Genomic DNA, 14,216 nt, shown 5'->3' on the forward strand with positions numbered 1-14,216 from the left:
CCTAGTTTAATTAGCTTACGTATAATTAACTATTACTCGTATTATCACCTTCTGTTCTGTTCGTTAATTCTTTTATTATTTCGTTTTCTCAAATTATCCGTTTTAAAGGTATTTTCGACACAAATCGCCTATCCCGTTGTAATCATTGTAATTTCTTATTATTGTAATTTTCTTTTATTTTATTTATCATATTTCTTGTACCATTTGTATGTTTTCACATGTAATTGAGCATTAAATCCTACTTCGACCCAATTGTATGCTAATTAATTGTTCACCGACTTAGTTAATTTCTCACATGTTAGGATTAAAACTTGGATGTTGCATTGCATGCATATAGCCGACGATATATCGAGTACGAATAACTTCCCTAATCATTAGTAGAGGCCGCTATCGAGGCGGGCGGGATTAGGTGTTCGATCAAAAGAGCTTCCTAATACGTACCCTCACCCCTTACTCCAGATATCTGTGAACACCCGTGTTCATTGGCATCCACGAGAGTCATTCTAGACATAGAATGCTAAGGGTAACGATTGCTTAGTGTTCATGTCACTACTTTGTGTCTTGACATGACACGAGGTATTCGAACGGTTCCAATTTCCCATAAAAATTGGTGGCGACTCCATACAAAAATGCAAACGCTTGTTTCTCTTCTCTCCCAAGCGCCCCCGTGGGCACCCCCGTCCACGGTTGGCGACTCACTGGGGATAATACACTTACGTGTAGCAAGGGTGAAACTTGAACAAGGTTAGGGAATAGTTTGTACAAGATAATTGTCGGTTTTCATAACTCGGTCTTCCTAGATCGTTTTATTCGGCCTTCCTAGGCCCAACCCAACCCATTCGACCAATCGTCCCGTCTAAACGGTCCTAATTCTTATTTGGGCCTAAGGATGGATAGCGATTGACGTCATCCATACCATGATGCTTACTCTTGTTTGTATCAAGGGCCTTCACTACTTGAGGAAATGGACTAGGAATCTGCCTTACTCTTGTTTGGTACGAGCCTCTCCACAGACTTCGGGTTTGATGGTTCGGTATGGCAACCCACCCTTTAAACCAAAACCCTTTTAAATGCACTCAGCATCCCGTTATAATGCTTGTATAAATGTTTGTACCTTACGTGATCACCATTTCTAAACAAAACCATGACGATTTTTTCAAAAATCAAAACCCTTTTCTTAATCAAAATTTCGAAATAGGCCTTCAATTAGCGAAAAATCCAGTCAAAACTTTGTCCATTTGTCGTGTCAAAATTCGGGCCACAAGCCCATTTCAAAACCTCACTTTAAGTCCACTCCTACAACTATACTATAGTTGACTAGGATACACATTTTCAAAAACTTTGTCTTTCTTCAAAGCTCACTCAACACAAGTGGCACACACCCACTTCACGAGTCAAAACATTTCTTCTTTTAGCAAGTGTGTTAGAATGGTCGATCGTGTTTTGATTCGTCGCCGATCTCTTATCCAGTTTTCAAGATGCCTGGATCCAGCGAAACAAACCTCCACCAACTTCAAGATGGTAATGATCGAATCCTAGCCGCGCTAGCCCAAATGCAAGTTACCCAAGACCAAGTCTATGACCGCCTTCAGCTCATCGAGGGCCGTATCTATGCCGTAGAGGGAAGGTTGCCTCCTCATGAAAGTGAAGTACTAGGTGACTCCGATAATGAATCCAAGGATGAAAATCCTCTTATGGGGATGACTGTAGCTGAGAAAAGACTCCAATACTTAGAGGAGCAATTGATGTACCTTAAGGGGGGTGACATTTATAGGGAGAACAATCGCAAGTATGAGGCCGTCAATTCCAAATTGCCAACCAACTTCAATATGATGGATATCCCTAAATTCAAGGGGCACGAGAACCCTTTAAACCACATCCGTGCCTTCAAGGATTTTTTTTTTTTGCTAAAATGTAAGCTTTCCATTAGAAACGGCAATTACAATATGTTTTTCAAGACCTTACATCATTTTGTGCTAATATCAAATAAAATGCACCTTACACAACCATAGTCTATCTTTTGAACTAAGTACTCGAAGCTTACAGTCATTAAATCTACAAATGATCATCCTCCTAATATGTTGGCATACCAGTTCAGGTCTGGTAACAACCCCTTCCAGACGAGCACAATTTCTTTGCATCCAAGCCATGTACCAGCAAGCTAATACAGTAGCATTACACAGCTTCTTGCGGACTGAGCTCCATCTTTTCCTATTGATAAAGTGCAATACATTCCTCTGTGTAAGATCAGAACTCAGCCAGGAACTAGCTCCATGTAATAAACTCTTGCTGAATTGACAGTCTTCAAATAGATGCTGGTGTGTTTCAGACGCAGACTGACATAGACAACACAGATCATCTTGTGAAATCTGCAGCCTAGCCAGTTTATCCTTCAGTTGAAGTGCCCCATTTGAGATTAGCCAGGCAATAAAAGAGTGCTTAGGTAAAGCCATATTACACCAAACAGCCTTGTGCCAATCAACCTGAACATTCTTGTCCCTTAACCAATCATAGCAGCTCTTAACAGTATACCCTCTTGATCCTATACTCCACTGTCCATCAACAAAACCTTCTCTAATCAGATCCTTGACCTGGCACACTTTCCGCCAGTGCCAACAAGAATCTGCAGGAGGGCTATAATCAAACCAGTTGACTCCTTTTAAATACACATGATGAACCCAAAGCTTATCAGGATGTGCTGCTATCCACCAAACAAGTTTCCCTATAGAGGCTTTGTTCTAGAAAAAACTCTGCTTTATGCCTAATCCTTCCTCTTTTACTGGCATACAGATCTTTGCCCAACTCAGCAGAGGAACTCTGGAGTATTCTAACTTACCTTCCCATAAAAAGGACCTACAAATAGCATCCACCTTAGTCAACACCCCCTTAGGTAGGACAAACATTGAGGCCCAATATGTATACATAGAAGTTAATACAGCATTAACCAAAACAAGTCTCCCAGTATAAGACAATCTTTGAGCCCCCAAACTTCTAATTCTCTCAACAATTTTATCCACCAGTTCAGCACAGTCTTTCTTCTGTAGTCTTCCTGCAGTAATAGCCACTCCAAGATATTTAAAAGGCAATGTTCCTTCCTTAAATCCTGAAATAGTTAAGATTTCTTGTTTCAGCTGAGTCTTGATCCCACTGAAGTATGCACAAGATTTCTGTGCATTCATTTGAAGTCCGGAAGCAGCTGAAAAAGCATAATATGCTCTCAACAGGACCATAATGGACTGTGCATCTCCTTTGCAAAACAACAACAGATCATCAGCAAACATTAAGTGGGTTAATTTCATTTGTTTGCAAAGAGGGTGGTAATGAAACTTCAATTTGTCTGTTGCACAAGCCAGGATCCTACTCAAATACTCCATACCCAATGTAAAAACCAATGGTGAAACAGGATCACCTTGTCTTAACCCTCTTTTCCCAGGGAAAAAGCCAAAGATCTCACCATTAAGAGACAGAGAGAATGAAGCACTAGTGATACATTCCATTAAAAGCTTGCTAAAAGGAGGAGGAAACTTATAAGCTGCTAGTAGCTCCTGCACAAACCTCCAGCTTACAGAATCATACGCTTTCATAAGATCCATTTTAAACATACATCTGGGAGAGCAAGATTGTCTGTTATACAATCTTACTAAATCTTGGCACACCATGATGTTTTCACAAATGCTCCTACCATGAATGAACCCTCCCTGATTTAGACTGATCAGATCTGGTAATACTCTAGCCAATCTATTACAAATGAGTTTAGACACACACTTGTAAATAACATTGCAGCAAGCTATTGGCCTATATTGAGTCACACATGTTGGCGTCTTACACTTAGGAATTAAAGTAAGTGTAGTGGCATTTAATTGCTTCAAGAGTTTACCAGACCTGAAAACATCCATAACAGCAGCACAAACCTCCTCACCTATCACACTCTACGAATCCTTGAAGAATGCACTGGAATACCCATCATGGCCAGGTGCTTTGTGGTCAGGGATAGAAAAGATAGCATCCTTAACTTCTTGAGCTGTTACTGGTTGTTGCAGGATCTCCCAATGCCTGGGCTCACAAACTTTCCCTTTCCTAACAATAGCCACATTCACAGGGACTGTTTCTTTGGTAGTGCCAAGGAGATCCTTATAATAATTAAGAAAGGCTTCCTGAATTCCATGAGGATCATCAAACTCAATACCATGAATATCCTTAATCATCAAAACTTGATTCCTCAAAAACTTGCTTTTTATCACTCCATGAAAATATTTTGAATTACTGTCACCATCTTTTATCCAGGCTGCTTTTGCTTTCTGGCTTAAAAATTGAGTACAGGCAGCCTGTAACTCCTTATACTCTTTTTGAGCTGCTATCTCTTTTTGCAATCCAATCTGCATTCCCAGGATTTCTCACAATTTGAGCCTGAATATATTCCAAGTTCTTCAGAGCCATGGCAGAAGTATTTTCAATGTCACAGAAGAACTCTTTATTGAAATTCCTAAGATGCAGTTTCAGGTGCTTAAGTTTTTTAACCAGACAGAACATTTTGGTACCCTGCTACTGTACATCCCACCAAGTAGTCAGAGCATTAGTATAATTGGCAGCTTTACCCCACATATTATAGTACATGAAAGGTTTGTTATGAGTAGTCAACTGTCTCCTACTTTTGATAACACATGGGGTATGATCAAAAACTCCCTCAGGGAGGAAGTGTGCACACATGTCTGCCATATGGGTACTCCATTCTTCATTAATTAAAACCCTATCTAATCTGCTATAGACACGAGTAGCAGGCTCCTGTTTATTGTTCCAGGTAAATAGAGAGCCCATTGCAGGACTATCCACTAACTCACACTTAGTCAGGCACTGCTGGAACTCAGCAATCTCAGTGTCACTGCTACTTCCACCCAGACGCTCAGAATGAGCAAGAACACAATTAAAATCCCCACAAACTAGTCAGGGTTCATTACCATTATCAGCAAACTTCTCCAGTTGGTTCCATAACTCATGTCTACCATTAATGTCATTATAGGCATACACCATAGACAACTTAAAAACAGTTTTAGTAGAATTCTCAGTAACTCTCATGTTAATACACTGCGCAGAATAATCACAAAAGTCAACATTAAAAATGATAGGATCCCATAGTACCCAAACCCTACCTCCTTTATGCATACTATTATTAGTAGACAAACTCCATCCATCCATGAGAATACCTTTAACACTATTTAGAGCCAAGGATTTAACCTTAGTCTCAAGGAGGCCAAATAACCCTACCTTATGTTTAAACATAAACCATTTGATGTGCCTTTGTTTTGCAGGATTATTAAGCCCCCTAATGTTCCAGAACCCAAGGTTATACATCTCCCACCCCAGGGTGAGAGACACTACCACTTATCCCAATACCTTCCTTGGGTGTAGCTGAAGTATTTAGAGCTTCCAGAAATGTATGTTGCCCAAATGTATGAACACTGTATGCTCCTTCAGTACATTCCTGTCTACTCAATCTCATGACAGGCCTTATAGGAGTAGGCCCCATAGTGTATTTGCCAGAATTTAACCACACTACAGGAGTCTTCAACTGAATTTCAACCTGAGTTCCAGGCTGAGTAGGCACAGCAGGGTTTTGAACAATCTCCTTTTCCTTTTTGACTTGACTGAGACAGCTTATGCTGCTTCTGTGGAGGTTCAGGTTGCTTAGGCTTAGGCCTCCAAACTTTGGATTGTGGTTTCTGAGCTGCTCCTTGATTAACAGGTTTCTTTTTAGATCTCCTACACTCATCAACCTTATGCCCAATACCTTTACACCCAGAACACACAACAGGCTTCCACTCAAATTTCACTTCTATTTCAACAATTTCTCCATGTTCATCCAAAAACCTCACTTTTTCAGGCAAATCTGTTCCAAAACTAACTTCAATCATAGCACGGGCATACCCTATTCTCGTTTTATCCTCAGTTGCAGGGTCACACTTGATAAAATCCCCTAAAAGAGAAGATATGCGTGCAATCCCTTTCCCCCAAAACTTCAAGGGCAACCTATGGAATTTAACCCAAATAGGCACAGTCTTAACGTCATGTTTCTCCAATTCAACTTCAGGAGTCCAAGGCTTAACTATTAACGGTTTATTGTCAAACAGAAAGTGACCCTGTTTCAACACTGCTTCATATGCTTGCCTGGTCTTAAAGCGAACTAGAAAAACACCATTAAGAAGGAACGAGATCTTATCTACCTGATAATTCTGCCACAGACGTCTGATGAATCCATCCACAATCTCCCAGGGAGGATTGGCCCTTAAAATGAAGCAGCAAACAGAGTATCGCCAAAACGCCAACTCCTGCTTGACTTCCTCCTCTGTGAATTGTAGCATCCCAGACGGTTCTTCCTCAATAACTGGCAGAACAGCAGGAGAAGGCACACTAAGCATCGCCTCCTCCTCCTCCGTAACATCTTCTACCAAAGTCTCCAAATTTAGCGGAGGAATACCAGTTATTTCACCCAAGCTCTTCTCTTTTTGAACATCCTCACTAGAAGGACCATGATTTTTGGAGAGAGCAGGGAATTCTTCTGCACTTGTAGAGGCTAAGAGATCGAATTTATTACTATTTTTAGTATTTTTTGTCGTTTGTTTTTGTGAAAGCGATGAAGATCTGGTTTTTGCAGCCGTCATGATGTAATAACCCTAGAAATCCGCTTTTTTCTCTTTTTTCTCTCTTTTTCTCTCTCTATCTCTACCACAAGCAAGAGTTTGCCTTCAAGGATTACATGTCTATCAAAGGCATCAAACCCGAGATGTTCTTAAGGATCTTTCCTTCATCTCTTGACACTATCCCAAAACAATGGTTCTACTCCTTAGATCATAAGAAGGTCGCTACTTGGGAAGATGCTGCAATCGAGTTTTCTAAACAATATGTAGATAATGCCGAGATCCAAGTTAACATGCGCACTCTAGAGGTTCTTACCCAAAATGACAAAGAAGGATTCACCGACTTCCTAAGTAGGTGGAGAAAGACTAGTACCCAACTAGTTGAACGCCCGGATGAGGCTACCCTTGTGGAGAAGTTTGTGGACAATCTCAAACCCATCTATGCCAATCATTTGAGATACCAAAACATCAAAACTTTCAAGGACTTAACCGTACTAGGGACAAGGATTGAAGATGACATCCGTAAAGGACTCTTGTCCAAAACGGTAGGTCGAGGATATCAAGGTTCAACAAGTCGTTCATACGGCTCTACTAGCAAGACCGATGAAGTTAACCTTCTTGAGCCATCCAAGAAAAGTACCCCACCAAGGAAATTCACAAATCTTGGGGACACTTACTCCAACGCTCTAAAAAGGTTAATGAAGCAAGGTAAACTCCAACCCATTGGACCTACTCCCGAACCCGAAAGGAAATCCAAATTCTGGGACGAGAACTCGTACTGTGAATACCATAGGGGCAAGGGGCATGACACAGAAAAGTGATACAAGTTGAAAAACGTGCTTCAAGACATGATTGAAGATGGACGATTGCCAATGCCGCCGGGAGGTAAACCCAACAACACTCAGAATCCTCTTGGAGTTCTAGTGATTACAAGTGATGAATCTACCTTAGATTGCTCGCATCTTATCTCCCCGAAAGAAGAGGTCATTAATGGGATATGGACGGATAGTGAGGAAGATGTCTATCTCCAAGACCTTCCCTTAATCAAGAGCGCCGAAAGCATCATAGATGAGATCATTACCACACTAGGCACAGAAACCAATGCAAGACAGCAGAAAGGATGGAGAAAATCAATCAAGTGGACCAACAATCAAGGAAGGCTCTTCAAGCTCACCACTGGAGAAGGAGAGATGTTCAAAGGAGAACCAGAAGACGATGAGTTCGAGTCGGAGTCGGAGTCAGAGTCGGAGTCTAGAGAAGTCATTAGAGAGTCTCCTCCTATCGTCATCCCTACTCCCTTTGTTTCTCCTAGCTTAGCCTCGAGTAGTCACAGTAGTTCGGGAAATGCCCCAACCACTGTCCCGTTGCCGCCACTGACCATGGATCAGCTGGCTTCTTTGTTTCAACTTTACTCAAATATTAATATGAATAAATCAGGTTCTGCTTACTCTTTGTGTTATCTTGAGTGCAATTTTGTTTACGATGATACTGAGGATGACCAAGACCCAGACTCGATCGAAATACCTCCCTACATAGCCAAAGAAATACTACAGGAAGGGGAAGGGGGACCAGTAATAGAAGACACCGAACCCATCAATGTAGGAACCGAACTAGAACCCCAAGAACTTAGGATAGGGACTACCTTGAGCTCTACCGAAAGGGCCGATTTCATAAACCTCCTAAACGAATTCAAAGACGTTTTCGCTTGGTCCTACAAAGACATGCCAGGGATCGACAGGGATATCGCAGAACATAGAATTCCGATTAAGCCAGGTTTCAAACCTGTGAAACAGAAGCTTCGACGAATGAGAACAGAATGGGCTCTCAAGATTAAAGAAGAAGTTGACAAACAATTCAAAGCCGGGTTCATCAAAGTTTCTGAGTATTCTGACTGGGTAGCTAACATAGTACCTGTGCCCAAAAAGGATGGAAGAATCCGTGTTTGTGTTGACTTTAGGGACTTGAACAAAGCAAGTCCTAAAGATGACTTCCCTCTACCTCACATCGACATATTGGTGGACAATACTGCTGACCACGCGTTACTATCCTTCATGGATGGATATGTGGGTTATAATCAAATCAAAATGGCCATGGAAGATATGTATAAGACCGCCTTTGTCACCCAATGGGGAACCTATTGTTATACGGTCATGCCGTTTGGATTAATCAACGCCGGAGCTACATATCAACGCATCGCGACTACACTCTTACATGACATGATGCACAAAGAAGTTGAGGTATACGTAGATGACATGATTGTCAAATCCAAGGAAAGAGAGGGGCATATTACGAACCTTCGCAAGTTCTTTGCAAGGCTACGAAAGTACAACATGAGGCTCAATCCTCAGAAATGCACATTCGGGGTAACATCTGGCAAATTCCTGGGATACGTCGTTAGTCAAAGAGGTATAGAAAAAGATCCTTCCAAAATCAAAGCTCTGATCGAAATGCCACAACCTCAAACAAAAAAAAGTCGAGGATTCCTGGGAAAAGTGCAGTATATAAGTCGATTCATATCGAAACTTACAATGATTTGCGAGCCTATCTTCAAGAAACTCAAGAAAACAGACCACGCCATGTGGGACGACGATTGTCAGAAGGCGTTTGACCGAATCAAAGACATATTGGCTAAACCACCAGTGCTCATGCCACCACAACGAGATCAACCTCTTGGTTTATATCTCACAAGAATCAAATGACCATGGGTGCCATGTTGGCTCAAACTGTAGGAAGTGAAGAAAGAGTTATCTACTACCTTAGTAAGAAGTTCCTGGAGTACGAGTGCAAATACTCACAACTCGAAAAGACATGCCTCGCTCTTGTGTGGGCAACGAAGAAGCTACGCCATTACATGCTTAGCTACTCCGTCAAAATATACTCCAAAATGGATCCAGTCAAATACCTCTTCGAGAAACCCGTCCTCAACGGACGCCTAGCAAGATGGACCCCGATGCTCTCGACCCGACCTCAAATACGTGCCGCTGAAAGTTATTAAAGGTCGCGCCGTCGCCGAATTCTTCGCAGAAAATCCCATCAATGACGCACAAACGATAGACACTTGGTCATTTCCAGACGAGGATATACTCCAAACTGATGTAGATTCCTGGGACCTTTACTTTGATGGAGCATCAAACTTGAGAGGATTTGGAATAGGAGTGTTGCTCATTTCTCCTGAAGGCGAGCATACACCAATTGCTATCAAACTCGACTTCGAGGTGACAAACAACGCTGCAGAATACGAAGCTTGTCTCTATAGAATGTAATTTATAAACTCTATAGAACTAAAAAAAATACATAAAAACTCAAAAACTCATTAAATATGAGGTAGTATATCTGATGTACAATCCTTTTTCTTTATTATATAGGTAAGTAGACTTAATACCAGATGAATGTAATATAAAACTACTTAATTGGACATTGAGAACTCTGATATAAAATTAATCGTGTTAATTGAATAGTCGATATCTCCGTTGCTCATTATTTTCATCCGTAACCGTGTCAATTTCACATGAACACCACTTATCGTAGGCTGTGATTATTGTTTTTTTTTTTTCATTAATTTGTTTTTTTCATTGCAATATAAGTTTTGTTGTTTCATAGCAGGATAACATAGCCTTAGAAGAGTATCATTGGTGCTCTCTATGCTATTCTTGTACTATAATATTTAATTACTACGCTATATGAAGTATTTAAAGTACGTTATATGAAAAAACTATGTTATTTTATTTTTAAGCTCTTTTTATATTTAACTAATTCATTGAAATTAACGGGGTACAATTATACAACATAATATTGCACAATTAAATTAATATGATGGTGTAACAATAAAATAGTAAAAGCTTATTTATATGTTCATTTTTTTTCTGAGATAACTTATTTTACAATAAAGTCTTAAAATTAAAATTTAAAATTTACTTTGATGTTTAATTGTTGTTTAAGTCGTTTAGTTTACTATGAAGTTAATAAGACAAATTTTAATGTTTGTGAGGTAATGGTGTTATTTAGTGCTTTTTTTCTTTTATTGTTTTTTTTCTTTTGCTAATAAATAACTTGGTGATGTGGAGGTGAGTTGTGTAAATAATTAAAAATATTGATGTGTCATTAGGATAGATGATTAGTTTGTCTTTTTATTATTATATATAGATATAGATGTTGATGTGTCATTAGGATAGGTGGTTAGTTTGTCTTTTTATTATTATTATATATAGATATATAGATATAGACTAGAAGATACCTATAATAGTTTCTTCTATTCACTTTATTTATTTAAAATTTATTGCCCATTTGTCCACGAGTTTCTAAGTTGTGGATTATATTTTATGGTTTAATTTATTTATTTGATTATAATGAGTATATTGTTGTTATTGTTGTTGTGTCCAATAAAGTATTTTAATTTGTTACGTTGTTGGTTTTTATGAATCATTTGCTTTATATTTGAATTCACGTTTTCCATTTGGTTTAATTTAAATGATTTACATTGACAATGTTTTGATTCGTTTGTCAAGTTTTTGCCATGTTAATGTTTTTCCTTTTGGTCAATATATTTTTTATATAAACTTTAAAACATCATGAAACGTATGTGAATGCAGATAAGGCAAAGTATCACGTGAGTAATTTGAAGAGGGAATAAATACAAAAGGTACGAAACTAAGGTAAAATTGAAGGTAAAAAACGTAAGATAGACTCAAATAAAAGAGCACATATTTTATGTCAATGGGTTGGAAAGTTTCCGGTGCAAATTTTGGATAAATATTTTGTTCATATATATTTGTTTTCTTAATTGACAAAAAAAAAATTGCCTTCGTAATTCAAACTATTTATATTTTTAAAAATATATGTAACTAGTTTGAATGCCCGTGCGTTGCAACGGGGTAATTAACTTATTTATAATGCAAAAAAAAAACGTTATAAGCGTTTAATGTTTACATTATATGTCTAATGATTTGTTTACATATTATTAAAATATCTCTTTCAAAAAAAAAAAGATTAATATATACGTGGGTTAACTCTTATTTATAATTATATAATCACCCTACCTTATATTAATCTTTCGATGTGGGACAATTCTACTATTTATAAGTAATATATTCACAAAAATTGGATTTTTTTTTCTGATGTGGGACAATTCTAATATTTATATGTAATATATAATTATCAAACCTGCATTATTTTTCAATGTGGGACAAATAACATACTCAGAATTACACCATCTTTTTTGCACTTAGTTCGACATCCAACCAGATCTCGAATACCGAATACAGACAATTGCTACTCATTATATCTAATAGTTATATTTAAATTTAATAATATGATCAAGTACTCTCCATTAATATTTGTACGTTGTTTTTCTTCAAAAAAAAAAAAAAAAATAATTGAGATACGGAAATTTCCCGTAGTACTCCTTAGTTTTGTTAGATTTTCCATGTTACCCTTACTTTTAAAAATCTGCCCATGGTACCCTTGAGGTTCCATTTTTTTGCCCATGGTACCCTCTAATGTAAAGGCTGTTAAATGGACGTTAAGTTTGATGGCGTGGCAATAAAATAACAATTAAAAAATAATACCCCCTTTATTGTTTTATTGGTACGGATATCTCTCTTTTAAATGCAAATTTAATTAACTATATCATTATAATATTGGAAATTTCTCATGGTAACCTTGAACTTTGATAGATTACACATGCTACCATTGACGTTTGTTTTCTATTTTTTTATCATAATTAAAATATGTGCAAATGATAAGAACCTATACTCTAATGATAGAATACTTTTTAACACAATTCTAATTATATTATTTAAACATTGTATATTTACGGATTTACCACACCTACATTATTTTTCAATATGGGACATATAAATTCTATAGGTAGAAAATATAATGATATAAACTTTTAAGAGCTCTCCAAGACAATACTTAAGCGACTCAAAAGATTTTGGGTTGATGCCTAAGTTCCAAGGATGCTCATAGAATCACCCACCTTATGCTATATTTTGATGTGGGAAAATTCTATTTTTTATATGTAGTATATTTATCACACCTATATTATTTTTCAATGTGGGAGATATAACATACTATGAAATACATCATCTTTAATATGTGCAAATTATATGAAATCTATATATACTCTAATGATAGCATTTCTTACCATGAATCTAATAATATTATTTTCATAATTTTTTTACCGACATTATTTTATCAAATGAAATTTAAAAGTTTTTATATGAAAATTAGAAACATCACTTGAATATAAAATAAGAAATACATAGTATATATTATAATAACTAAAAGATTTTCCAAACATTAACTTAGGTTAGAAATCATTATTGTAGAAACAGTAATATAAACTCTTTTAAGAGTTATCTCTGACAATACTTAAGGGAATCAAAAGATTTTGGGTTATGACTTCTATTTATAATCATAAGATCACCATGCCTTACGGTAATCTTCCGATGTGGGACAATTTTAATATTTATACATAGTATATTCACCACACTTACGTTACTTTTCAATGTAGGACAAATAACATACTAACTACTAAGTACACCATTTTTTTTGTACCTACTTTGAGATCAACCCGATTTAATAATGAGAAAATACAATACAATACAATATACATTCTAATGATAGCATTTTTTTGTCACAATCTAATTATATAATTTTCATACGATATTTTTTTTCAAATGAAATATAAAGTTTTTATATCAAAATAATAAACATCACTTTAATATAATATAGAAAATGTATATATATGGGACATTTCTATTATTTATACATAATATATTCACAACACCTACATTATTTTTCAATGTGAGACATATAACATACTAAAAAGTCTATATCTTTTATATCAAAAAATTTTTGGATTAATACCTAAGTTTCAAGGATGCCTCCTATTTATATTTATAGAATCACCCTACCGTATACTATTATTTCAATGTGAGATACATAATTTAATTATTTAGACGTAGTATGTTCATAATGCCTACATTATTTTTCAATGTGAAAGATATAACATACCAAGAAATACATGTCTCTTCTTAAAAAACCACTATTGTATACATATTATTTTTCTTTGAAGGTAAAAACCATTTAGTCTCGATCATTAGATATGGATCTCTACATCGTACATATAACGACTCATTAAAGCTCTATTGCTTCATTCAGAAGACAACCATTAGTAAAATCATTAGTTTTGTATTGTCTCAGGAGACTACCATTAGTAAAACCTTTTATTTTTTGATTTTCTTGTTCAACCTTTAGTTATTTTTTGATTTTCTTGTTCATATTCTTAACTCTTTCCCGAGTAATTCCCAACGATTTCCACTTTATTTTTATATCATATCGTAGATAACGATAGAAAATCTTAAGAGCTCTTTAAAACAATATTTATGAGATTCAACAAATTTTGGTGGATACATAAGTTCCAAATATGCATCCTATTTATAATCATAGGATCACATCACCTTATACTAATCTTTCGATGTGGGACAATTCTACTATTTATATGTAGTATATTCACCACACCTACTTATTTTCCAATGTGGGACAAAACATACTAAAAATTATACAATTTTACGTATTAAG

General features: G+C 36.7%; 1 protein-coding gene across 1 annotated transcript; it reads right to left on the reverse strand.

Moving 5' to 3' along the window:
• Window positions 1–3,929: 3,929 nt before the first annotated feature.
• On the reverse strand, window positions 3,930–5,524 carry LOC141601660 (uncharacterized). The gene is made up of 4 exons (XM_074421955.1): window positions 5,348–5,524; window positions 5,001–5,082; window positions 4,552–4,937; window positions 3,930–4,376 (listed from the first exon to the last, which is right to left on the reverse strand). The coding sequence occupies exons 1-4, from the start codon at window positions 5,522–5,524 to the stop codon at window positions 3,930–3,932; spliced, it is 1,092 nt and encodes a 363-aa protein (XP_074278056.1).
• Window positions 5,525–14,216: the final 8,692 nt, after the last annotated feature.

The sequence above is a fragment of the Silene latifolia genome, chromosome 9 (assembly GCF_048544455.1).
Source record: "Silene latifolia isolate original U9 population chromosome 9, ASM4854445v1, whole genome shotgun sequence".
In the NCBI taxonomy this organism is placed as follows: Eukaryota; Viridiplantae; Streptophyta; class Magnoliopsida; order Caryophyllales; family Caryophyllaceae; genus Silene; species Silene latifolia.

Coding starts and splice junctions, on each gene's coding strand:
- LOC141601660 (XM_074421955.1), bottom strand. CDS start 5,524: ATGGGGCCTACTCCTATAAGGCCTGTCATGAGATTGAGTAGACAGGAA. Junction 4,938..5,000: donor TGCCTATAATGACATTAATG/GTAGACATGAGT, acceptor AACCCTGACTAG/TTTGTGGGGATTTTAATTGT. Junction 4,377..4,551: donor CTCTGACTACTTGGTGGGAT/GTACAGTAGCAG, acceptor CTGGGAATGCAG/ATTGGATTGCAAAAAGAGAT.